Source organism: Triticum aestivum, chromosome 7A, assembly GCF_018294505.1.
Source record: "Triticum aestivum cultivar Chinese Spring chromosome 7A, IWGSC CS RefSeq v2.1, whole genome shotgun sequence".
NCBI classification, from domain to species: Eukaryota; Viridiplantae; Streptophyta; class Magnoliopsida; order Poales; family Poaceae; genus Triticum; species Triticum aestivum.
The window spans coordinates 70,409,525-70,436,905 of NC_057812.1; the positions used below are offsets into that span (position 1 = coordinate 70,409,525).

General features: G+C 45.9%; 1 protein-coding gene across 1 annotated transcript in view; it reads right to left on the reverse strand.

Moving 5' to 3' along the window:
- Positions 1-25,957, reverse strand: part of LOC123153038 (mucin-2-like) — a 49,178-nt gene extending 23,221 nt beyond the window's left edge. Inside the window, exon 1 of the mRNA XM_044572359.1 lies at positions 25,609-25,957. Coding sequence (XP_044428294.1) covers positions 25,609-25,957 — 349 coding nt within the window. The remainder of the gene's footprint in view (positions 1-25,608) is intronic.
- Positions 25,958-27,381: the final 1,424 nt, after the last annotated feature.

Consider the following 27,381-nt stretch of genomic DNA (forward strand, 5'->3'; position numbering starts at 1 on the left):
TAATTAAAACCAACCAACCATATCTCCACAGGATGTAATCCTTCCCCATTTGAGTCCTTATAAACGGAATGTACTGCATCTTCTTGCCTAGCATGCATTGGCCATCGCCTGGCCATGGCTCCAGTTGATCTTCTCGCCACCATCGCTTGCGGAGCAACACTGGGATGGGTAATATTTGGTCAATTTCATGAGTTAGGAGGTTGATTTCCCTACATGATTTGGGTTATCTATATTATTCTTTGGGAAGATCGATGATCACTGCTAAGGTCTGCTTCTCCATCAAAGCCTCCGAATCTGAAACAAGGCTTCATGGATTTTTTTTCTTCTCCTTTGCTTTCTTGACCACTTACCCATTAATATGCTCTAGACGCAGACCAACATGTTGACAGACGTACGATCAAGGTGTTGCATGTCGTGGTCCATGCCAACCCAATCAGACGAGGAGGAGCTGCCGACACTGCTCCGTGATAGCGTGGGGCGACACCTCGAAGCTCTTGATCTGGACAATCTGGCCCGCCTTCTACCATAGCATCTTGCAACACAATAGGTCGTGCATGTGCATCTTCCCTCATCTCTTTCTATGTTTTTTTTCATAGATATGTCCGATTTCTATCACCTACACGAGCAGGTCATCACCCTGCGTTGGGGAGAAAGAGCCTAGAACCCCGACCATTAGATTTGTGCTTCCTTTGTATTGTTTCAGCACATACTGTCAAAATTGCTCTTTGCAATCTGAATGCTTGATTTGCTAGAAGCTGATTGAAGTCATGTGCCCGATAAACAACAACATTAAGAATATATTCAAGGTGCAGACAAGCAATTTGTCTTACAGTTGAACCTTAGTATGTACTGTATTATGATTAATTTGCATGATGGTCATATTGTTTCCTTCTTAACCTTCTCTGATTAGTTTACTTATACTGAAATTATTTCAGTGTATGTTTGGTCACAAACTGATCATACTACTTTTAATCATCGGATACTAACATGATATACAAGTTTGGTCACAAATTGGTCATACTGAGAAAGGTGATTTCATTGTTACATTATAATGAAGCCATTTTCTACGTTTTTTTTGCTTAAAGTGCTCTTCTCCTAAAAGCTCTTTGTCACACTACCATCCCGCAGAAATGCGCGGGGCATTGTCTAGTTAATACAATACATAAAGTTCATACAACACTTAAATGCAACAAACAAATAACTCTCTAGCAAAAGCATTTAAATGCAACAACAAATGCGATCAAGATCGCAACTAAGGTAACAATTGATCCAACAGCATAATGATACCAAGCCTCACTATCAATGGCATATTTTCTAATCTTTCTCATCTTCAAGCGCATTTTCTCCATCTTGATCTTGTGATCATCGATGACATCGGCAACATGCAACTCCAATTCCATCTTCTCCCCCTCAATTCTTTTCAATTTTTCTTTCAAATACTCGTTTTCTCTTTCAACTAAATTTAACCTCTCGACAATAGGGTCGGTTGGAATTTCCGGTTCACATACCTCCTAGATAAAAATATCAGTGTCAACTTGATGGGCATAATTTGTCATAAACACGAAATGCAAGCAATAGTTTTAAAAGAGAATATACCACATCCGAATCATAACAAAGGACGAGGGCCGACGGGGATGGATATCAAAACCATGGCACTATGTATTGTTGGGGAACGTAGTAATTTCAAAAATTTCCTACGCACAAGCAAGATCATGGTGATGCATAGCAATGAGAGGGGAGAGTATTGTCCATGTACCTTCATAGACCGAAAGCGGAAGCATTATAACAATGCGGTTGATGTTGTCGTACGTCTTCATGGCCCGACCGATCAAGCACCGAAACTACGGAACCTCCGAGTTCTTGCACACATTCAGCTCGATGACGATCCCCGGACTCCGATCCAGCAAAGTGTCGGGGAAGAGTTCCGTCAGCACGACGGCGTGGTGACGATCTTGATGTTCTACTGTCGCAGGGCTTCGCCTAAGCACCGCTACAATATTATCGAGGATTATGGTGGAGGGGGGCACCGCACACGGCTAAGAGACGATCAACTTGATCAACTTGTGTGTCTTTGGGTGCCCCCTCGCACCCGTATATAAAGGAGCAAGAGGGGAGGCCAGCCGGCCCTTGCAGGGCGCGCCAGGAGGAGGAGTCCTCCTCCTAGTAGGAGTAGGACTCCCCTCTTTCCTACTCCTACTAGGAGGGGGAAAGGAAGGGGGAGAGGGAGAAGGAAAGGGGGGCGCCCCCCCCTCTCCTAGTCCAATTCGGGCCAGAGGGGGAGGGGGCGCGCGGCCCCCCCTGGCCGCCCCTCTCTCTCTCCACTAAGGCCCATAAGGCCCATTACTTCTCCCGGGGGGTTCCGGTAACCCTCCGGCACTCCGGTTTTCTTCGAAATCACCCAGAACACTTCCGGTGTCCGAATATAGTCGTCCAATATATCAATCTTTATGTCTTGACCATTTCGAGACTCCTCGTCATGTCCGTGATCACATACGGGACTCCGAACAACCTTCGGTACATCAAAACATATAAACTCTTAATGAAACTGTCATCGTAATGTTAAGCGTGCGGACCCTATGGGTTCGAGAACAATGTAGACATGACCGAGACATGTCTCCGGTCAATAACCAATAGCGGAACCTGGATGCTCATATTGGCTCCTACATATTCTACGAAGATATTTATCAGTCAGACGGCATAACAACATACGTTGGTCCGTTTGTCCTCGGTATGTTACTTGCCCGAGATTCGATCGTCGGTATCTTAATACCTAGTTCAATATCATTACCGGCAAGTCTCTTTACTCGTTCCGTAATACATCATCTCGCAATTAACTCATTAGTTGCATTGCTTGCAAGGCTTAAGTGATGTGCATTACCAGGAGGGCTCAGAGATACCTCTTCGATGATCGGAGTGACAAATCCTAATCTCGAAATACGCCAACCCGACATGTACCTTTGGAGACACCTGTAGAGCTCCTTTATAATCACCCAGTTACGTTGTGACGTTTGGTAGAACACAAAGTGTTCCTCCGGTAAAAGGGAGTTGCATAATCTCATAGTCGTAGGAACATGTATAAGTCATGAAGAAAGCAATAGCAACATACTAAACGATCGGGTGCTAAGCTAAAGGAATGGGTCATGTTAATCACATCATTCTCCTAATGATGTGATCCCGTTAATCAAATGACAACTCATGTCTATGGTTAGGAAACATAACCATCTTCGATTAACGAGCTAGTCAAGTAGAGGCATACTAGTGACACTCTGTTTATCTATGTATTCACACAAGTATTATGTTTCCGGTTAATACAATTCTAGCATGAATAATAAACATTTATCATGATATAAGGAAATAAATAATAACTTTATTATTGCCTCTAGGGCATATTTCCTTCAGTCTCCCACTTGCACTAGAGTCAATAATCTAGATTACACAGTAATGATTCTAACACCCATGGAGCCTTGGTGCTGATCATGTTTTGCTCGTGGAAGAGGCTTGGTCAACGGGTCTGCTACATTCAGATCTTTATGTATCTTGCAAATCTCCATGTCTCCCACCTGGACTAGATCCCGGATGGAATTGAAGAGTCTCTTGATGTGCTTGGTTCTCTTGTGAAATCTGGATTCCTTTGCCAAGGCAATTGCACCAGTATTGTCACAAAAGATTTTCATTGGACCCGATGCATTAGGTATGACACCTAGATCGGATATGAACTCCTTCATCTAGACTCCTTCGTTTGCTGCTTCCGAAGCAGCTATGTACTCCGCTTCACATGTAGATCCCGCCATGACTCTTTGTTTAGAACTGCACCAACTGACAGCTCCACCGTTTAATGTAAACACGTATCCGGTTTGCGATTTAGAATCGTCCAAATCAGTGTCAAAGCTTCCATCAACCTAACCATTTACGATGAGCTCTTTGTCACCTCCATATACGAGAAACATATCCTTAGTCCTTTTCAGGTATTTCAGGATGTTCTTGACCGCTGTCCAGTGATCCATTCCTGGATTACTTTGGTACCTCCCTGCTAGACTTATAGCAAGGCAAACATCAGGTCTGGTACATAGCATTGCATACATGATAGAGCCTATGGCTGAAGCATAGGGAACTTCTTTCATATTTTCTCTATCTTCTGAAGTGGTCGGGCATTGAGTCTTACTCAACTTCACACCTTGTAACATAGGCAAGAACCCTTTCTTTGCTTAATCGATTTTGAACTTCTTCAAAACTTTGTCAAGGTATGTGCTTTGTGAAAGTCCAATTAAGCGTCTTTATCTATCTCTATAGATCTTAATGCCTAATATGTAAGTAGCTTCACCGAGGTCTTTCATTGAAAAACTTTTATTCAAGTATCCATTTATGCTATCCAGAAATTCTATATCATTTCCGATCAACAATATGTCATCCACATATAATATCAGAAATGCTACAGAGCTCCCACTCACTTTCTTGTAAATACAGGCTTCTGCAAAAGTCTGTACAAAACCAAATGCTTTGATCACACTATCAAAGCGTTTATTCCAACTCCGAGAGGCTTGCACCAGTCCATAAATGGATCGCTGGAGCTTGCACACTTTGTTAGCTCCCTTTGGATCAATAAAACCTTCTGGTTGCATCACATACAACTCTTCTTCCAGAAATCCATTCAGGAATGTAGTTTTGACATCCATTTGCTAAATTTCATAATCATAAAATGCGGCAATTGCTAACATGATTCGGACAAACTTAAGCATCGCTACGGGTGAGAAGGTCTCATCGTAGTCAATCCCTTGAACTTGTCGAAAACCTTTTGCAACAAGTTGAGCTTTGCAGACAGTAAAATTACCGTTAGCGTCAGTCTTCTTCTTGAAGATCCATTTATTCTCAATTGCTTGCCGATCATCGGGCAAGTCAACCAAAGTCCACACTTTGTTCTCATACATGGATCCCATCTCAGATTTCATGGCTTCAAGATTTTGCGGAATCTGGGCTCACCATCGCTTCTTCATAGTTCGTAGGTTCATCATGATCTAGTAGCATGACTTCCAGAACAGGATTACCGTACCACTCTGGTGCGGATCTTACTCTGGTTGATCTACGAGGTTTAGTAACAACTTGATCTGAAGTTTCATGATCATTATCATTAACTTCCTCACTAACTGGTGTAGGTGTCACAGAAACCGGTTTCTGTGATGTACTACTTTCCAATAAGGGAGCAGGTACAGTTACCTCATCAAGTTCTACTTTCCTCCCACTCACTTCTTTCAAGAGAAACTCCTTCTCTAGAAAGTTTCCGAATTTAGCAACAAAAGTCTTGCCTTCGGATCTGTGATAGAAGGTGTATCCAATAGTTTCCGTTGGATATCCTATGAAGACACATTTCTCCGATTTGGGTTCGAGCTTATCAGGTTGAAGCTTTTTCACATAAGCATCGCACCCCCAAACTTTAAGAAACGACAACTTTGGTTTCTAGCCAAACCATAGTTCATAAGGCGTCATCTCAACGGATTTCGATGGTGCCCTATTTAACGTGAATGCGTCCGTCTCTAAAGCATAACCCCAAAACGATAGCGGTAAATCAGTAAGAGACATCATAGATCGCACCATATCTACTAAAGTACGATTACAATGTTCGGACACACCATTATGCTGTGGTGTTCCGGGTGGCGTGAGTTGCGAAACTATTCCGCATTGTTTCAAATGTACACCAAACTCGTAACTCAAATATTCTCCTCCACGATCAGATCATAGAAACTTTATTTTCTTGTTACGATGATTTTCAACTTCTCTCTGAAATTCTTTGAACTTTTCAAATGTTTCAGACTTATGTTTCATTAAGTAGATATACCCATATCTTCTTAAGTCATCTGTGAAGGTGAGAAAATAACGATATCCGCCACGAGCCTCAACATTCATCGGACCACATACATCTATATGTATGATTTCCAACAAATCTGTTGCTCTCTCCATAGTATCGGAGAACGGAGTTTTTGTCATCTTCCCCATAAGGCACGGTTCACAAGTACCAACTGATTCATAATCAAGTGGTTCCAAAAGTCCATCAGAATGGAGTTTCTTCATGCGCTTTACTCCGATATGACCTAAACGGCAGTGCCACAAATAAGTTGCGCTATCATTATCAACTCTGCATCTTTTGGCTTCAACATTATGAATATGTGTGTCACTACTATCGAGATTTAATAAGAATAGACCATTCTTTAAGGGTGCATGACCATAAAAAATATTACTGATATAAATAGAACAACCATTATTCTCAGATTTAAATGAATAACTGTCTCGCATCAAACAAGATCCAGATATAATGTTCATGCTCGATGATGGCACCAAATAACAATTATTTATGTCTAAAACTAATCTCGAAGGTAGATGTAGAGGTAGCGTGCCGACCGCGATCACATCGACTTTGGAACCATTTCCCACGCGCATCATCACCTCATCCTTAGCCAATCTTCGCTTAATCCGTAGTCCCTGTTTCGAGTTACAAATATTAGCAACAGAACCAGTATCAAATACCCAGGTGCTACTGCAAGTATTAGTAAGGTACACATCAATAACATGTATATCACATATACCTTTGTTCACCTTGCCATCCTTCTTATCCGCCAAATACTTGGGGCAGTTCCGCTTCCAGTGACCAGTCGGCTTGCAGTAGAAGCACTAAGTTTCAGGCTAAGGTCCAGACTGGGGTTTCTTCTCTTGATCAGCAACTTTCTTGCTGTTCTTCTTGAAGTTCCCCTTCTTCTTCCCTTTGTCCTTCTTCTTGAAACTAGTGGTCTTGTTGACCATCAACACTTGATGCTCCTTCTTGATTTCTACCTCCGCAGCTTTTAGCATTGCGAAGAGCTTGGGAATTGTCTTTTCCATCCCTTGCATATTATAGTTCATCACAAAGCTCTTGTAGCTTGGTGGCAGTGATTGGAGAATTCTGTCAATGACGCTATCATCCGGAAGATTAACTCCCAGCTGAATCAAGTGATTATTATACCCAGACATTTAGAGTATATGCTCACTGACAGAACTGTTCTCCTCCATCTTGTAGCTGTAGAACTTATTGGAGACTTCATATCTCTCAATCTGGGCATTTGCTTGAAATATTAACTTCAACTCCTGGAACATCTCATATGCTCCATGACGTTCAAAACGTCATTGAAGACCCGGTTCTAAGCCGTAAAGCATGGCACACTGAACTATAGATTAGTCATCAGCTTTGCTCTGCTAGACGTTCATAACATCTGGTGTTGCTCCAGCAGCAGGCCTGGCACCCAACGGTGCTTCCAGGACGTAATTCTTCTGTGCAGCAATGAGGATAATCCTCAAGTTACGGACCCAGTCCATGTAATTGCTACCATCATCTTTCAACTTTGCTTTCTCAAGGAACGCATTAAATTTCAACGGAACAATAGCACGGGCCATCTATCTACAATCAAACATAAACAAGCAAGATACTATCAGGGACTAAGTTCATGATAAATTTAAGTTCAATTTAATCATATTACTAAAGAACTCCCACTTAGATAGACATCCCTCTAATCGTCTAAGTGATTACATGATCCATATCAACTACACCATGTCCGATCATCACGTGACATGGAGTAGTTTCAATGGTGAACATCAATATGTTGATCATATCTACTATATGATTCACGCTCGACCTTTCGGTCTCCGTGTTCCGAGGCCATATCTGTTATATGCTAGGCTCGTCAAGTTTAACGTGAGTATTCCGCGTGTGCAACTGTTTTGCACCCGTTGTATTTGAACGTAGAGCCTATCACACCCGATCATCACGTGGGGTCTCAGCGCGAAGAACTTTCGCAATGGTGCATACTCAAGGAGAACACTTTTACTATGATAATTTAATGAGGGATCATCTTATAATGCTACCGTCAATCAAAGCAAGATATGATGCATAAAAGATAAAAAATCACATGCAATCAATATAAGTGATATGATATGGCCATCATCATCTTGTGCTTGTGATCTCCATCTTCGAAGCACCGTCATGATCACCATCGTCACCGGCGCGACACCTTGATCTCCATCGTAGCATCGTTATCGTCTCGCCAATCTTATGCTTCTACGACTATCGCTACCGCTTAGTGATAAAGTAAAGCATTACAGGGCGATTGCATTGCATACAATAAAGAGACAACCATATGGCTCCTGCCAGTTGCCGATAACTCAGTTACAAAACATGATCATCTCATACAATAAAATTTAGCATCATGTCTTGACAATATGACATCACAACATGCCCTGCAAAAACAAGTTAGACGTCCTCTACTTTGTTGTTGCAAGTTTTACGTGGCTGCTACGGGCTTAGCACGAACCGTTCTTACCTACGCATCAAAACCACAACGATAGTTTGTCAAGTTGGTGCCGTTTTAACCTTCGCAAGGACCGGGCGTAGCCACACTCGGTTCAACTAAAGTTGGAGAAACTGACACCCGCCGGCCACGTTTGTGCAAAGCACGTCGGTAGAACCAGTCTCGCGTAAGCGTACGCGTAATGTCGGTCCGGGCCGCTTCATCCAACAATACCGCCGAACCAAAGTATGACATGTTGGTAAGCAGTATGACTTATATCGCCCACAATTTACTTGTGTTCTACTCGTGCATATGACATCTACGCATAAAACCTGGCTTGGATGCCACTATTGGGGAACGTAGTAATTTCAAAAATTTCCTACGCACACGCAAGATCATGGTGATGCATAGAAACGAGAGGGGAGAGTATTGTCCACGTACCTTCATAGACCAAACGCGGAAGCGTTATAACAATGCGGTTGATGTAGTCGTACGTCTTCACGGCCCGACCGATCAAGCACCGAAACTACGGCACCTCCGAGTTCTTGCACACGTTCAGCTCGATGACAATCCCCGGACTCCGATCCAGCAAAGTGTCGGGGAAGAGTTCCGTCAGCATGACGGCGTGGTGACGATCTTGATGTTCTACTGTCGCAGAGCTTCGCCAAAGAACCGCTACAATATTATCGAGGATTATGGTGGAGGGGGGCACCGCACACGGCTAAGAGACAATCAACATGATCAACTTGTGTGTCTTGGGGTGCCCCCTCGCCCTCGTATAAAAAGAAGCAAGGGGGGAGGCCGGCCGGCCCTTGCAGGGCGCGCCAGGAGGAGGAGTCCTCCTCCTAGTAGGAGTAGGACTCCCCTCTTTCCTACTCCTACTAGGAGGGGGAAAGGAAGGGGGAGAGGGAGAAGGAAAGGGGGGCGCCGCCCCCCCCCCTCTCCTAGTCCAATTCGGACCAGAGGGGGAGGGGGCGTGCGGCCCACCCTGGCCGCCCCTCTCTCTCCACTAAGGCCCATAAGGCCCATTACTTCCCCTGGGGGGTTCCGGTAACCCTCCGGCACTCCGGTTTTCTCCGAAATCACCCGGAACACTTCCGATGTCTGAATATAGTCGTCCAATATATCAATATTTATGTCTCGACCATTTCGAGACTCCTCGTCATGTCCGTGATCACATCCGGGACTCCGAACAACCTTCGGTACATCAAAACATATAAACTCTTAATGAAACTGTCATCGTAACGTTAAGCGCGCGGACCCTACGGGTTCGAGAACAATGTATACATGACCAAGACATGTCTCCAGTCAATAACCAATAGCAGAACCTGGATGCTCATATTGGCTCCTACATATTCTACAAAGATCTTTATCGGTCAGACCGCATAACAACATACGTTGTTCCCTTTGTCATCGGTATGTTACTTGCCCGAGATTCGATCGTCGGTATCTTAATACCTAGTTCAATCTCGTTACCGGCAAGTCTCTTTACTCGTTCCGTAATACATCATTTCGCAACTAACTCATTAGTTGCATTGCTTGCAAGGCTTAAGTGATGTGCATTACCGAGAGGGCCCAAAGATACCTCTCCGACGATCGGAGTGACAAATCCTAATCTCGAAATACGCCAACCCAACATGTACCCTTGGAGACACCTGTAGAGCTCCTTTATAATCACCCAGTTACATTGTGACGTTTGGTAGCTGTCACATCCCTAGCTTCTGGTAATGCTCTAGGCTAGCTTCATGTGTGCATCATGTTTAAATTTCATTTAAATTTGAAATGAGGATTGGTGGAACCCTCAGAATCATGTTGAAAATGACCCAAATAAAAAAAATCCCCAAAAGGGTCCAAGAAAATGCTCATGTTGCCCTCTGAAAATATTGGACAGAGATAAAAATCAAAACAATATTTTTAGGAGCTCATGGACATTTAATTTGGCCATTTGGATTAATTCGATAAATATTTGCATTGGAAAGATATTTCTATATATATGAAATATGGTCCAAAAATTATGCCAATTATAAAAGAGCTCTGGAATAATACCATTAGCCCCTACAAAAATTGGCATAATAAAATTAAATGATTTAATATATTTGTTAAATCAAACAAATGTCAGAAAAATAGAAAACAGAGGTAAAATAGGAAAAACAGAGAGAGGGAGGGAAACATTACCTGCAGCCCACCTGGGCCACTTACCTGTAGCCGGCCCAGCTCCTCCCGCTGGCCCAGCCCACCTCCTCCCCTTTGTCTTCTTCCTCCCCTCGCACCGAAGCAGCTCGGTGGCGAGCGCCGATGCCGCCTCGGCCACCTCCTGCCTCCCTGCTTGCCTCCGCTACTCCCTGGAGACGCCACGCGGCTCCCTCAGGCCTCTCTCAACTCCCTCCCGTGCTCATCCCCTTCTCCTGCTCTCCCTCTCGCTCCGCACCTCGGACCCGAACGGAGCCGTCGCCACCGACGCCGTTCGCCGCGGCCACCATCCCCCTCTCGCCTCCCCGACGCCTCCCAGAGCTCCGCAGTGCCTCCCTCGACCTCCTCGACGTCTCACGCGACCAGAAGGGCCCCGAGCAGCCGCCATCGTCATCATCCCCAAGCTTCGGCCCCGGCGCCGTTCTCCGTCGAATTCGGCCACTCCGGCGCGCCCCCGAGCTCGCTGACCCTCCCTGCGCGATCCCCGTGAGTCCCTGCTCCGTTTCCCCCTAACCCCAAGTTCGATTTCGAGCTCTAGCCGCCCCCTCTACCGGAGCCGAGACGCTCCGCCGCACGGACTCGTCGCCGGCGAAGCCCCGGTGACCAAACGGCCCCGCGCGTGCGTCCGTTGCACTCGCAACGACCCGTGGAGCAACGCTAGCGTGGCAGCTAGCTTGTTTGCAAGCCACAGCACTAACCCCGCACCCACCCGAGCTCCGGCCGCCGCCTCGGGCTCCACTCCGGCGGACTCCGTCCACCCCCGCACCTCCCGTTGGCCCCCCTAGGTGCGCACGGGCACGGGCTACCTTCTGGTGCCCTTCGCGCGTCCAGCCGTCGCCCGTAGCGCAACCCCGGTGAACTTCCGCCGCGTTCCGGGTCGCCGCCGGCCGAACTCCGGTGGCCAGTGACGTGGCTGGCTTAATTAGCCACTAATCACCGCTTTGTGACACTGACAGCAGGGCCCCACCTGCTAATTAATCATAGATTAGTTTCTGTTTAGTTTTTAACTAATCCAGTGGCCCCACCCGTCAGCATTGACTCTGCTGACGTGGCCTTTGACCCGGCCCCACCTGCCATTGACACTAAACAGCCCTGGGTCACTGACCAGTGGACCCCACTGGTCAGGTTTGACCTGGAGGCGCCCTGTTGACCTGCTGACGTCAAGGTGATGACATGCTGACGCCATAATTCATTTTCTGGAATTATTTTAATTCTAAATAATCAGAAAATTCCAGAAAATAGCTAAAACTTCAATAAATCATAGAAAATTAACCGTAACTCCAAATGAAATAAATTATATATGAAAAATTATCAGAAAAATTCAAGGAATCCATCTGTACCATTTTCATGCATGTTAGAACAACTTATAGCTGCTGTTTAGCACAAATCAATTAAAGGGCATTTAAATAATCACATATGGAGTTTGAATTTGAATCTTGTATTCAAACCAACTTCATTTAATCTGTTGCTAGTTGCATTAGCTCAAAACACATTCATTTTGCCATGTCATGATCATGCATCATATTGTGCATTGCATTGATTGTGTTTCCTTCTGTGTTGCCGGTATTTGTCCCCTCTCGATAGACGTGATACCGATGATGTGATCGTTGACACTGATGAAGACTCAATGTTATCTTCAGAAGTGCCAGGCAAGCAAAACCCCCTTGTTCATTCCGATACAATCCTACTCTCTCGCTCCTGCTCTCTTTTACTGCATTAGGACAACACCGATTCATCTGTTACTTGCTGCGGTAGCTGAACCCCTTTATCCTTTGCATGACCTGTCATTCCACAGTAAATAGATGAAACCCACTAGCATGAGTAGGAGTTGTTTGAGCCCTGTTGTGCCTACTCATTCATGTTTGTTTGTCATGCCTGCTACTGCTTAGAGTTGAGTCAGGTCTGATTCATCGGGGATGAATCAGAGGTGTGTGAACATGTCCTACTGTGTGTGAGCTAAGTGTGTGAACACGATTTGGTAAAGGTAGCGGTGAGAGGCCATGTAGGAGTACATGGTGGGTTGTCTCATTGCAGCCGTCCTCAGGAACTGAGTTCTGTGTTTGTGATCCATGATTCAGCTACTACCACGCATTGGGCCCGAAACCAATGGACCCTCTCGGCTTCTTGATCACCCTTGTCCTCTGTCCAGGAGTTGCAAGTAGTTTCTGGTGTTTGTAGTATGCTGGAGGCCGTGGACAGCGCTGACCGTAGGGGTGGGCTGTGATGCGGTAGGCACGTGGCCGGGTAACCGGGCGCCCGTTTGGTGTCACGGAACCCTGTTCACATCGTTTGGGGCTGTGAGCGAAACTCCGGCCGGATCTCCTCATGGATGGAACCCGAATAGGCGATAAACCTGGACTAGAGACTTGAGTGTTTAGGTAGGTCGTGGCCGACACCCACGTTGGGCTTCCGCTTGAAGGTTGCCGAGTACATGTCGTGTAAACGGCGGTAAGTGGTGAGAGCGTGTGTGAAGAAGTACACCCCTGCAGGGTTAACCTAATCTATTCGAATAGCCGTGTCCACGGAAAAGGACTTCTGGGTTGCTTATATCAGTTCATAGACAAGTGAAAGTGGATACTCTAAAATACGCAAGATAAGCGTGAGTGCTATGGATGGCGTTCTCGTAGGGAGACGGGAGCGGATCCATAGTGGTGTATTGATATGGTGAATATGTGGACTCGTGTGCGCCACCTCAAAAAAGTTACTCGCAGTCGTAGTTCAGGATAGCCACCGAGTCAAAGCTGGCTTGCTGCAGTTAAACCCCACCATCCCTTTGTTGATAATGATGCATATGTAGATAGTTCTGATGTAAGTCTTGCTGGGTACATTTGTACTCACGTTTGCCTATTTTATGTTTTTGCAGAGAGACTTCAGTCTCACTAGTATTCCGCGTGGTCTTCGACGTTTAGCTTGATACCTCAGCTACGATCTTGTGCCCTCGGCAGGATCTGATAGATAGTCAGGCTTCTCAGCCTTTTTCATTTATAGTTGTCTGTACTCAGACATGATAGCTTCCGCTTGTGCTTTGACTTGTATGCTCTGAGTGTTGGGTCATGAGACCCATGTTTGTAATATCTCGCTCCTCGGAGCCTATTGAATAAACTACTTGAGTCGTAGAGTCATGTTGTGATGCCATGTTGTATTGCACATATCGAGCATATTGTGTGTATGTTATTGAAATGCTTGGTATGTGTGGGATCTGACCATCTAGTTGTTTATCTTTAGTAGCCTCTCTTACGGGGAAATGTCTCCTAGTGTTTCCACCGAGCCATGGTAGCTTGCTACTGCTCCGGAACACTTAGGCTGGCCGGCATGTGTCCTTCTTCGTTCCTGTGTCTGTCCCTTCGGGGAAATGTCACGCGATGAATACCGGAGTCCTGTTAGCCCGCTACAGCCCGGTTCACCGGAGTCCTGCTAGCCCAGTGCTACAGCCTGGATTCACTCGCTGATGACCGACACGTTCGATGCTGGGTCATGGATGCCTGTCCCTGTAAGTCTGTGCCACTTTGGGTTTACGACTAGCCATGTCAGCCCGGGCTCCTTATCATATGGATGCTAGCGACACTGTCATATACGTGTGCCAAAAGGCGCAAACGGTCCCGGGCAAAGGTAAGGCGACACCCGTGGGAATACCGTGCGTGAGGCCGCAAAGTGATATGAGGTGTTACATGCTAGATCGATGTGGCATTGAGTCGGGGTCCTGACAGCGTTGGTATCAGAGCTTGACTGCCTGTAGGATTACCAAGCCAAACTGGTCGAAGTTGAGTTTAGAAATTCTTTAGTTATATAAGGGAATTGATTGTGGGATGGAACGTAAGGCTCTTTTTACTCCTTATACCTCATGCCTTCTGATCTGAGTCATCTTATCTTTCCTGCGGGGATTAAGAACTAGGCTATCTCTTCTTTCTATTAGGATCACGTGTTACTAATCAGTAGACTTATAAGATTGTTGGATTTAAGTCTCAGTTCAGTTCCTACTACTTCCGTATGTTAATTGTTGATCTCGGAACCTTGATATTGTGCTTCTGAGTGGTTATGCCACCATTTTTGTGATTGTCTCAAATCTTTTTGAGCAATTATAGCCGTTATGCTGTCCGAGTCATCCCAGGTTTCTAAATAGTCCGATGCATTTGCAAATCCCTTCCTTCTGTTTCCGATGTTCCCATGGGCCAGATTAACCACACTAATCGGTGTGTTGAGGTAATTATTGCCTCGACATATATGTTGGAATTATTATTATGACCCTAAGTGCTTAGGGGATCATCTAGTGGTCTAGCCATGATTTGTGTCCTAGTGTGAAGATTCTGGCCTTTATTCTCGGAAGCATCCCGTGATGCTACTTAGTAGTAGGTATTCTACTCCTGGGTTCTGAACCCGAGATTCACTCTACCTACTTCATGTTGATAGTAATTGCTAGTGCCTTTAGGATATTAGTAACCTTTGCGATAGTCCTTGAAGTCCGTGGTATCTTCTTCTTCCAAATACCATGAACTACTTATGGCAGATGTTTATTGGATCAAAAAAAATCACAATTAGAGTACTCTTGAGGAGTTCTCCATTCATAAATCGTGACTCTGCCAGTTCTACCTTTCTGCATGGGTTATCCGGAAGAAATATGTTGAACTTGGTTCGACATACTAATCTATGCATCCACAACTCAGAAAGTTATATGTTCCTTTGAGTTGTTCTCTTTAGTTGCATTCTGACCCTCGTCTATCAATTGATAGTCAAGAGTATGCGTGCGTTCGTTCATCGATGCCTATGACTCTTGTGGTCTGTCAAGCCATTCTATTCCGGAATGACTAGGAGAAACAAACTCCAGTACCTCTTCCATATCTAGGATTGGGTCAAAGTAGTTGTATTCCGCAGATCAAATGCCAATCCAGCTTTTGGTTCTGCTCTACCTTGGAGTATTACATATTTTATATCGAGATTGTTATAGGAATTGCACACCATCCCATGAACTCTTGGTACAGTGATACTTCTTGCCATCACTGTTCATTCCTCGGCCCTCGTGTTGATGCAACCGGAATACCGACAAATGAATTGTGATGTGTGAAATCAATACTGCTAGCAACTCTGTTGCTTGGTAGTTAAAGGATAATAATTTCATTCTTAGTATGTTGGTTTTCGAATCATCCTTCTAAGACTGATCGTGCTACCTAGTCCTTATTTCGGTGCACCCTTCGATTGATGAGTTAGGATCTTGTCAAGTCCTCACTCATTTGATCATATCGTCTTGCCCTCAAAAGCAAGATTGTTCTCGAGCTTAGTAACATACCGGTGGTTCGTGACTTTCCAAATATCTTCTTGGAGGTGTTACCGGGTTGTCACCTGACCGCTATGTTGAGTTCGTGATCAAGTTGGTTTCTTGTGAACCACCTTCTCTCCAAGAATCGGTGTTAGATATCCCTGAGCTAGTTGGTTAAGCTAGACAACAACTTGGAGAGTTGGAAGATAAAAGCTTGTCTGACTTAGTTCGTTCCAAAGGGATATTCTTGTGTAGTGTGTGTTGAAGAAAGATGATATCTTCATCGATTGGTCCTTGTGATCAGTTGCTGGACCTATTGTCTTATCAATCCTTTGATTTGAGTGTGGGCTATCGTCAAATCAAATCAGTACCAACGATGCTCGTAATGTTGTCTTATTCGTGGTTGATCCCTCGAGCATACACCATTATATCTTTTAGGTCTGACCAATGCTATCACTTGTTCACTTAACTATGGAATTCCTTTTAAAAGGAAACCCAGATGAATTGTTGTTGTGCCCATTGACAACATCCTTGTCTTCTCCATAATTTTGCTGAACATTAAGCTAGTGTTGGAAACTTTTGAAAGCATTTGTTCATGCTAGCTCATGAAGCATATGTTTGGATGAAGGTAGTGACTTCCTTTAATTCATGTGCATCTGATGCAAGTTGCCGCCGTGGATTCGAGAAAGTCAATGTTGCTTTCTTTGGAATCATTCCAAATCAGTCATGCACACGTGCGAAGAATGCTGTGGTTTGAAGACTTGCAACCTTCAATCTATATGTATCCCTAGCACACCAAGCCACTGATTGATTTGTTCAAGGAGAAGGAGTTCCTTCATAAGAGCTAATCCGGACTTATGAAAGAACTTCGATACCCTCGTTGATGGTTCCCCCTCCTGAACTCGGTAGTGTTTTATTATAAGACTACCACGTGGTCATGCTTGTCTGGGACAACGTGTTCACATGTTTGTAGCAGAACCAGCTCATGTTTTGGAGCTTGCTATCGTAGTTCATCTCCCGAGAATCCCGCAACGTCATCTCGTCGATTTGTGTTGCAAACTTTCATTTTTCTTCCTAAGACTCGATGAGCCTGGAATATCCTAACACCAACCAGAGCTGAATCTCAGGCAGATATGATGGTTGGAACATTTCCCTAAGAACTATAATATTGGTCTCTCGATAACCGGTAAGGTGGATGTCGTGGCCAACACACCCATCCGGTAGACCTATTATTATAGTATCTTGTTTGAGGAAGTTGGCCACCCCCCCCTAGGGATTTCGTAGGATTTACTCCCTAGTTGCCCCTATGGATTTTTGTGTTCCCGAAGTCCGACCTTTTACTTGATGTTTTAGATATCAAACCATATCTATGAATGGGTTATACTAGCACATCAAGGAGAACATTAGAAGCGGAGTGCTAAATGTCTCTCGGTCGATCATCCAGATTTTATTTGCTTGGCCTCGCTAAGGTGAAATCTGAGAAAGTGTTATCCTCCTTCGCATCTGCATCGTCCATCGCTATTCATCATGGTAGTATGTTGTGTTGTCAGCACCCTTGACGCGGTTGTTGATAAAACCTTGATGATTGTGGAAATGCTCAAGTTCTTGAGAGCACGCACAAGCGCTACGTCTTATCATCGGCACTAGCTGGGATTGCCCCAGATTTCCTCGGTTATGCTATAACCACTCCAACAGTGAATTCACTCTCTATTGTTGGGTTCTTCCCCAGTTACCAGAATCATTCCCAGCATTTGCATTTTGTTCCCAGCTTGCACCGCCAATGTGCCATTCTACCATGGGTCTCTTCCATTTCCGGTGATAAGAAAAATTCATCCATTACGTTGTCTTCAACAAGGTAATCCACATCATCCAAGTCCGAGTATGCCATTCTACCGACCCCCTCCAAACGATTGCTGTGATTTGCCTTAGGCTGATATAGAGAGTCTCAATGATCTCTATATCAAAAGTAATTCTTTTTGCCACTTAAGGATAATAATCTACGAATCACCCTCCTCCAGGATGTTTCGTCGTGGTATCATGGCAACTCAACTCCTCGCTACGTTGACAATCGTTTGCCACCCTCTTAAGCGTGAAATTGTTGTCTACCTAGTGAACCCTCGTCATCTGTTCCACTCCATCCCTCTAGAGGTGTGCTTCGTCTCTCAGCTCGAGAGATATTGTTATGTCTCATTCCGTGAGTTGTTCGATCTTCGAGAAGATCGACCCTTCTAGAGTCTCCTTCTTCCCCTCCATGTCATGTTGACAGGAATTCTCAGAGCAAGACTTCAAGACGATGATGGTGATCGAATCAACGTTCCTATGAAGTGCAACCTGGATCGTGAAGATTATACTAGTTTGCATTTCCCCTTCATCCTACCCTATGCTTGAATCTCGAGACGAGATTCTTGTTTAGTGGGGGTGAGTTGTCACATCCCTAGCTTCTGGTAATGCTCTAGGCTAGCTTCATGTGTGCATCATGTTTAAATTTCATTTAAATTTGAAATGAGGATTGGTGGAACCCTCAGAATCATGTTGAAAATGACCCAAATAAAAAAATTCCCCAAAAGGGTCCAAGAAAATGCTCATGTTGCCCTCTGAAAACATTGGACAGAGATAAAAATCAAAACAATATTTTTAGGAGCTCATGGACATTTAATTTGGCCATTTGGATTAATTCGATAAATATTTGCATTGGAAAGATATTTCTATATATATGAAATATGGTCCAAAAATTATGCCAATTATAAAAGAGCTCTGGAATAATACCATTAGCCCCTACAAAAATTGGCATAATAAAATTAAATGATTTAATATATTTGTTAAATCAAACAAATGTCAGAAAAATAGAAAACAGAGGTAAAATAGGAAAAACAGAGAGAGGGAGGGAAACATTACCTGCAGCCCACCTGGGCCACTTACCTGTAGCCGGCCCAGCTCCTCCCGCTGGCCCAGCCCACCTCCTCCCCTTTGTCTTCTTCCTCCCCTCGCACCGAAGCAGCTCGGTGGCGAGCGCCGATGCCGCCTCGGCCACCTCCTGCCTCCCTGCTTGCCTCCGCTACTCCCTGGAGACGCCACGCGGCTCCCTCAGGCCTCTCTCAACTCCCTCCCGTGCTCATCCCCTTCTCCTGCTCTCCCTCTCGCTCCGCACCTCGGACCCGAACGGAGCCGTCGCCACCGACGCCGTTCGCCGCGGCCACCATCCCCCTCTCGCCTCCCCGACGCCTCCCAGAGCTCCGCAGTGCCTCCCTCGACCTCCTCGACGTCTCACGCGACCAGAAGGGCCCCGAGCAGCCGCCATCGTCATCATCCCCAAGCTTCGGCCCCGGCGCCGTTCTCCGTCGAATTCGGCCACTCCGGCGCGCCCCCGAGCTCGCTGACCCTCCCTGCGCGATCCCCGTGAGTCCCTGCTCCGTTTCCCCCTAACCCCAAGTTCGATTTCGAGCTCTAGCCGCCCCCTCTACCGGAGCCGAGACGCTCCGCCGCACGGACTCGTCGCCGGCGAAGCCCCGGTGACCAAACGGCCCCGCGCGTGCGTCCGTTGCACTCGCAACGACCCGTGGAGCAACGCTAGCGTGGCAGCTAGCTTGTTTGCAAGCCACAGCACTAACCCCGCACCCACCCGAGCTCCGGCCGCCGCCTCGGGCTCCACTCCGGCGGACTCCGTCCACCCCCGCACCTCCCGTTGGCCCCCCTAGGTGCGCACGGGCACGGGCTACCTTCTGGTGCCCTTCGCGCGTCCAGCCGTCGCCCGTAGCGCAACCCCGGTGAACTTCCGCCGCGTTCCGGGTCGCCGCCGGCCGAACTCCGGTGGCCAGTGACGTGGCTGGCTTAATTAGCCACTAATCACCGCTTTGTGACACTGACAGCAGGGCCCCACCTGCTAATTAATCATAGATTAGTTTCTGTTTAGTTTTTAACTAATCCAGTGGCCCCACCCGTCAGCATTGACTCTGCTGACGTGGCCTTTGACCCGGCCCCACCTGCCATTGACACTAAACAGCCCTGGGTCACTGACCAGTGGACCCCACTGGTCAGGTTTGACCTGGAGGCGCCCTGTTGACCTGCTGACGTCAAGGTGATGACATGCTGACGCCATAATTCATTTTCTGGAATTATTTTAATTCTAAATAATCAGAAAATTCCAGAAAATAGCTAAAACTTCAATAAATCATAGAAAATTAACCGTAACTCCAAATGAAATAAATTATATATGAAAAATTATCAGAAAAATTCAAGGAATCCATCTGTACCATTTTCATGCATGTTAGAACAACTTATAGCTGCTGTTTAGCACAAATCAATTAAAGGGCATTTAAATAATCACATATGGAGTTTGAATTTGAATCTTGTATTCAAACCAACTTCATTTAACTTGTTGCTAGATGCATTAGCCCAAAACACATTCATTTTGCTATGTCATGATCATGCATCATATTGTGCATTGCATTGATTGTGTTTCCTTCTGTGTTGCCGGTATTTGTCCCCTCTCGATAGACGTGATACCGAGGATGTGATCGTTGACACTGATGAAGACTCAATGTTATCTTCAGAAGTGCCAGGCAAGCAAAACCCCCTTGTTCATTCCGATACAATCCTACTCTCTCGCTCCTGCTCTCTTTTACTGCATTAGGACAACACCGATTCATCTGTTACTTGCTGCGGTAGCTGAACCCCTTTATCCTTTGCATGACCTGTCATTCCACAGTAAATAGATGAAACCCACTAGCATGAGTAGGAGTTGTTTGAGCCCTGTTGTGCCTACTCATTCATGTTTGTTTGTCATGCCTGCTACTGCTTAGAGTTGAGTCAGGTCTGATTCATCGGGGATGAATCAGAGGTGTGTGAACATGTCCTACTGTGTGTGAGCTAAGTGTGTGAACACGATTTGGTAAAGGTAGCGGTGAGAGGCCATGTAGGAGTACATGGTGGGTTGTCTCATTGCAGCCGTCCTCAGGAACTGAGTTCTGTGTTTGTGATCCATGATTCAGCTACTACCACGCATTGGGCCCGAAACCAATGGACCCTCTCGGCTTCTTATCACCCTTGTCCTCTGTCCAGGAGTTGCAAGTAGTTTCTGGTGTTTGTAGTATGCTGGAGGCCGTGGACAGCGCTGACCGTAGGGGTGGGCTGTGATGCGGTAGGCACGTGGCCGGGTAACCGGGCGCCCGTTTGGTGTCACGGAACCCTGTTCACATCGTTTGGGGCTGTGAGCGAAACTCCGGCCGGATCTCCTCATGGATGGAACCCGAATAGGCGATAAACCTGGACTAGAGACTTGAGTGTTTAGGTAGGTCGTGGCCGACACCCACGTTGGGCTTCCGCTTGAAGGTTGCCGAGTACATGTCGTGTAAACGGCGGTAAGTGGTGAGAGCGTGTGTGAAGAAGTACACCCCTGCAGGGTTAACCTAATCTATTCGAATAGCCGTGTCCACGGAAAAGGACTTCTGGGTTGCTTATATCAGTTCATAGACAAGTGAAAGTGGATACTCTAAAATACGCAAGATAAGCGTGAGTGCTATGGATGGCGTTCTCGTAGGGAGACGGGAGCGGATCCATAGTGGTGTATTGATATGGTGAATATGTGGACTCGTGTGCGCCACCTCAAAAAAGTTACTCGCAGTCGTAGTTCAGGATAGCCACCGAGTCAAAGCTGGCTTGCTGCAGTTAAACCCCACCATCCCTTTGTTGATAATGATGCATATGTAGATAGTTCTGATGTAAGTCTTGCTGGGTACATTTGTACTCACGTTTGCCTATTTTATGTTTTTGCAGAGAGACTTCAGTCTCACTAGTATTTCCGCGTGGTCTTCGACGTTTAGCTTGATACCTCAGCTACGATCTTGTGCCCTCGGCAGGATCTGATAGATAGTCAGGCTTCTCAGCCTTTTTCATTTATAGATGTCTGTACTCAGACATGATAGCTTCCGCTTGTGCTTTGACTTGTATGCTCTGAGTGTTGGGTCATGAGACCCATGTTTGTAATATCTCGCTCCTCGGAGCCTATTGAATAAATACTTGAGTCGTAGAGTCATGTTGTGATGCCATGTTGTATTGCACATATCGAGCATATTGTGTGTATGTTATTGAAATGCTTGGTATGTGTGGGATCTGACCATCTAGTTGTTTATCTTTAGTAGCCTCTCTTACGGGGAAATGTCTCCTAGTGTTTCCACCGAGCCATGGTAGCTTGCTACTGCTCCGGAACACTTAGGCTGGCCGGCATGTGTCCTTCTTCGTTCCTGTGTCTGTCCCTTCGGGGAAATGTCACGCGATGAATACCGGAGTCCTGTTAGCCCGCTACAGCCCGGTTCACCGGAGTCCTGCTAGCCCAGTGCTACAGCCTGGATTCACTCGCTGATGACCGACACGTTCGATGCTGGGTCATGGATGCCTGTCCCTGTAAGTTTGTGCCACTTTGGGTTTACGACTAGCCATGTCAGCCCGGGCTCCTTATCATATGGATGCTAGCGACACTGTCATATACGTGTGCCAAAAGGCGCAAACGGTCCCGGGCAAAGGTAAGGCGACACCCGTGGGAATACCGTGCGTGAGGCCGCAAAGTGATATGAGGTGTTACATGCTAGATCGATGTGGCATTGAGTCGGGGTCCTGACAGTAGCACACAAAGTGTTCCTTCGGTAAACGGGAGTTGCATAATCTCATAGTCGTAGGAACATGTATAAGTCATGAAGAAAGCAATAGCAACATACTAAACGATCGGGTGCTAAGCCAACGGAATGGGTTATGTCAATCACATCATTCTCCTAATGATGTGATCCCGTTAATCAAATGACAACTCATGTCTATGGTTAGGAAACATAACCATCTTCGATTAATGAGCTAGTCAAGTAGAGGCATACTAGTGACACTCTGTTTGTCTATGTATTCACACAAGTATTATGGTTTCGGTTAATAGAATTCTAGCATGAATAATAAACATTTATCATGATATAAGGAAATAAATAATAACTTTATTATTGCCTCTAGGGCATATTTCCTTCATGTATAACAAACAACGTACGGGTAAGATAATTATATGAGTAACTATATATCCAAATCACACAAACATCAATTTTTTATATAAAATTTCATGAACAAGAAGCTCACCACAAGGTGGTGCCGGCGACGGGACGGTGCGGGCGATCGACAGTGGTTACGACGGAGATTTAGAAGGCATTAAGTAAACCACACCTACATATGCAAACTAAGTGTTATTTTGACCTCAATTTGCATATAAATCAAATACTACCACATATAATTCCTCCCAAATTACTAAAACCCACAATTAATCACTATATAAACCAATGCAAGAGCTAATCTAGCAATGAGAGATGAAAGGACAAAGTTGCTAACCTTTGTGATCATTTGAACGGATGGGGGCCTGCAAATCTTAACAAATTTGGGGCAAATTTTGTGATGAACTCGAGAGGAAGAAGGAAAGAACAGAGGAGATGGAGAGGGGAAAGGGGGAAGACCAGAGTGCTGGTGGACGAAGGGTTTATATAGGACGACCTTTAGTACCGGTTCATGCCACGAACCGGTACTAAAGGTGTTGGAGGGGCCCCACTCTGACAACATCCTGCCACCACTTTCATTAGTACCGGTTCGTGGCACAAACTGGTGCTAAAGGTTCGCCATGAACCGGTACTAAAGAGCTCCTCCCGCCTAGCCGTTGGAACCGGCACTAATGGACACATTAGTGCTGGTTCTGTTACAAACCGGGACTAATGTGTCTCACATTTGACCCTTTTTCTACTAGTGGTTGGTTCTTTGGGTCAAGACAGATCGCGTAGTGGTGACCACACTTGTCGTGTGGGTCGTGTGGTGCAAGCTCTTGGAACATGGGGAACAGGACCTGCATGTAAAAGTGAAGGAAATGAGAAGCAGAGTTCACATGAAGAACAATAGATGGACAAAAGTAGTAGAATCACGTAGAATGTTTAGTTATAGTGGGTAGTTGAAAGAAAGTTGTCGTCCATGTATGAACAAAATTTGCCGTGTATTTTACTTTGAAGTTGCCACATAGTTTGCACGGGACGCAAAAATCAAAAAGTCAGTTTGCACGGCAGCTGATGCCGCATGGAACATCTGCCACATAAACAGAGTGCAGATAATGGCAAAAAACCATACCATGTGAAAAAAGTGCAAATAGGGAAGGAGTACTCACATATTTCTTCAGTGTGAGCTTGAATTGACCGTGTTGAGCAAAATTCTTCCTCAGGATTTTGTGGTGGAAGTCACCATCCCATATTTTGCAGGTCACACTGTAATGCATGATTGTTTTGTCGGGAGACATATCCATATGCTTGTTAATGTAGTCAATCACGCATGTAACTACGTTCGTCGACATTTTACCGTTTGGCCTCACGGACTCGGCAAGATCACCCAGGTCGACGTACATAGCTTCGCATTGAATGACGTTGGTTCTGTCCAAACATGAGTTGTATGAAAATGATATAACATGAAAGAATCATGTCTACTAAGTAAAAAAGGAAGAACTAAAACGTAAGCGGATCATATATAGAAAGTAGGAAAAATATGAATGGTAGAAAGAGCAAAGCAAAATGTGGTCATTACGCTTTCAGCTCCTTCATGTGCTTGCTGCTGGCCCTCGCATTTCCAAATCGCTTACAATATCGTACAGCTGGGTTTGTTCCTTTGTGGCCCTGACTTCGGGCTCGTAGTCTTCCGCGGGAGGTGGGCGAACTACCCTCTGCTGCCTCACAGAACCAGGGGGGGCACTCCTAATGGTATCCTCAGATACCGTATCTGCAGGCACATTTGAACTTGATTGCCCCTGACCTCGTGAGGACCTCCTCTGCAATGTTGCCTCCTCGATCATGTGGTTAGCCTCATCAAGTGACGGTGAAATCTCCTCAGGGGTGCCTCCAAGGATCAAAAAAGTGGGTTAGGATACCTGGAAAACAAAAAAATGGAATGTGAAAAGATAGGGTGCATGATGTGAAATGTAGGTACAAAAGTAGGGAGTTGCGATGTGGAGGCAAATCTAGTTGCCATGTGTAGTGCACTGTAGTGGCCATGTGACAGCAACTACAGTTGCCATGTTGTGTCAACTCCAGTTGCCATGTGCTTGCCGAATGGAAAATGCAGCATGGAAACAAAAATACAGGTGACATGGTGCAGCAAATCCAGTTGCCATATGTATTGCACTGTAGTTGCCATGTGACAACAACTACAGTTGCCATGTTGAATGAACTTCAGTTACCATGTGATTGCCGAATGTAAAATGCAGCATGGCAACAAAAAAATGTAGGTGACATGGTGCAGCAAATCCAGTTGCCATGTCATCACATAAAAGTTGCCATCACAAGTGAGAACCCCAAAAAATGCTTGGGACAAAAGTCAGACTACACAGATGTATACAAGAAAATGATAAGCATATAAGAAATGTACCTTGGACGATCGGCTCTGTGAACTTGACAGCCTTCCTTCCCTCGACCATTGGCTGCGCCAACATTGCGGGCATGCCTCCCGGGAAAGAAAAGGCAACTGGCATAGGATCTGGCACCACTGGTTGATCTTGACTGATGCCAATGCTGAAGCTCGGTGGGGTGAAGGCCATTGGGTGCCTCTCATGCCTACTGGCCGGACCGCGAATAACTTGCGGGGCAGAATCCAAGGGTGAAAGGTCAACAAACATATCTGAATCGACCGCTACAGAATGATCGGGCTTATTTGTAGGGCGGGGCGTGTTGTCAGCGGTATCAACCGCAGCTTCCTTAAAAATCTTCTTGTTTGGGCTGTAGGGGACACCAACATTGACTGGGAGCCTAGAAGTGCGCAGATTTAAGCTGGGGATTTCCACTGCGGGTAAAGGTGCAGTCTACTCCGGGCATTCACCTGCGTCACTCGTGCCCGGCTTGACACATGCATCAGTTGTGCTCCGGTCTTCCGGTTTCTCCGTCATATTGCTTTTGGCAGGTGGCGGGAACAGTGTGGACGCAGGAACATAACCAGACTCATCTCTGCTGCTCCTAGTTACAGATGGTGCATTGGGTATGTCTGTTGATTGCTTGCGGGGGCTACGACGCCTTGGTGGAAGACCAGCACACGAAACAGTCGCCTTAGCAGTATCTGCACCGACAGGAGCTGGAGCTGTTGTGCCAAGACTCTCACCTGTAGATGGCATATCATTATTAACTGCCACCCCAGCCACTTCTGTCGTGGACACAGGAGTGCCACCACGCATGCGCTTGGAATCAGTGTCAGATGAGCGGGAATCTTCCTTGCTTATGTTGGTCTCGGGAGCGTCCACTTCAACGCTTGCTGATGGGGTGGCATGGCTCACAGCAGCATCCTTCATTGCCAAAAGAGTTGGCAATATTTCAGCTGTCCTGGCAGATACCGACTCGTCACTCCCCGATGTACTGATGCCTGTTGTTCTAACCTGCACATCTGCAACCGACGGAGATGGTCGGCCACTTGCGTCACAGTTAGTGGGAACAGTTGACGGTGCAGCAGCAGTTTTGTCGACTGGCGCCTCATGAACATCTGAGCTGCCCCCTGTTGACAACTTTGAATGAAGGCGTTCGAGTGGGTCCCTAATGATATGCTTGGCCCCGCGTGTAGTAGTCTTCTTCACCCTGCAAAAAAGAAAGCACATGAAAAAGGTATTAAAAATGAAAAAAAATATTTGCCATGGTATAAATCTAAAAAAAATGGAAAATAGGTGGAAAAGCTGGTAGTTGCCATGTAAGGGGAATATGAGTTGCCATGTGGCATAGTTAGCAGTTGCCATGCAAATCCAGCAAGAGTTGCCATGCTAGCCAACTTGAAGAATGATATAAATGTCTGATCTGCCAGGAATGCAATTTCAAAACTAGGTATGGGATGAGCACACAAGCCAATGGAAAGATGGCAGTTGCCATGTAGGTACAATAAGAGTTGCCATTTGGCCTAGATAGTAGTTGCCATGTAAAAAACAAGCAGGAGTTGCCATGCAGTTAAAAAGGAAGGAAATCATTAGAAAAACAGCAGTTGCCATGTGGGGACGATGACAGAAGCCCATGTGGCAAGCTGAACGGATGCATTGAAAAATCAAAAATATAGCACTATGTCAATGAAAGCACATGGAAAACCTACTTCTTGACTGGCTTTCTTAGGTCTGGTAACACGACAGGATCCCCGGTGTTGGACGTCGTCGTATGAGGGGGTGACCTGGTGGAAGGGGTGTCACCAGTAACGGGGGCACCTTTCTTCAACCGAGCAGAAACACGGGTTGGCGTTGGTGCCTGTTTCTTCGTAACTGCTCGTCCACCAGTTGTCGCCTCACTGCACGTATAAGATGGGGAAAAAAGGTGGCAATTGTCAGACAGCAAACTCGTTGCCGCGCTTAGCAAAAACAAATGCAAAAAGGGATCAGTCTATTCCAAAAATATAGACAAAACAAAAAACTAAAATTAAAGTCAAACCTCCTCCTAACAGCTACGGAATCGGTCCTAGACCTCTTGCCAGGAGAACCCTTCCCAACATCCTCTGGAGCCCTCCCCCTCTTTGATGGCAACACCCCCTCGCCTCTCACAGCCGTATGTTCTTTGACTTTCTCCAGTGGGGGGACATCTGGTGCATCCTTGCCCTTCTTACCACCTGCACGAACTTCAACATGTTCATCAT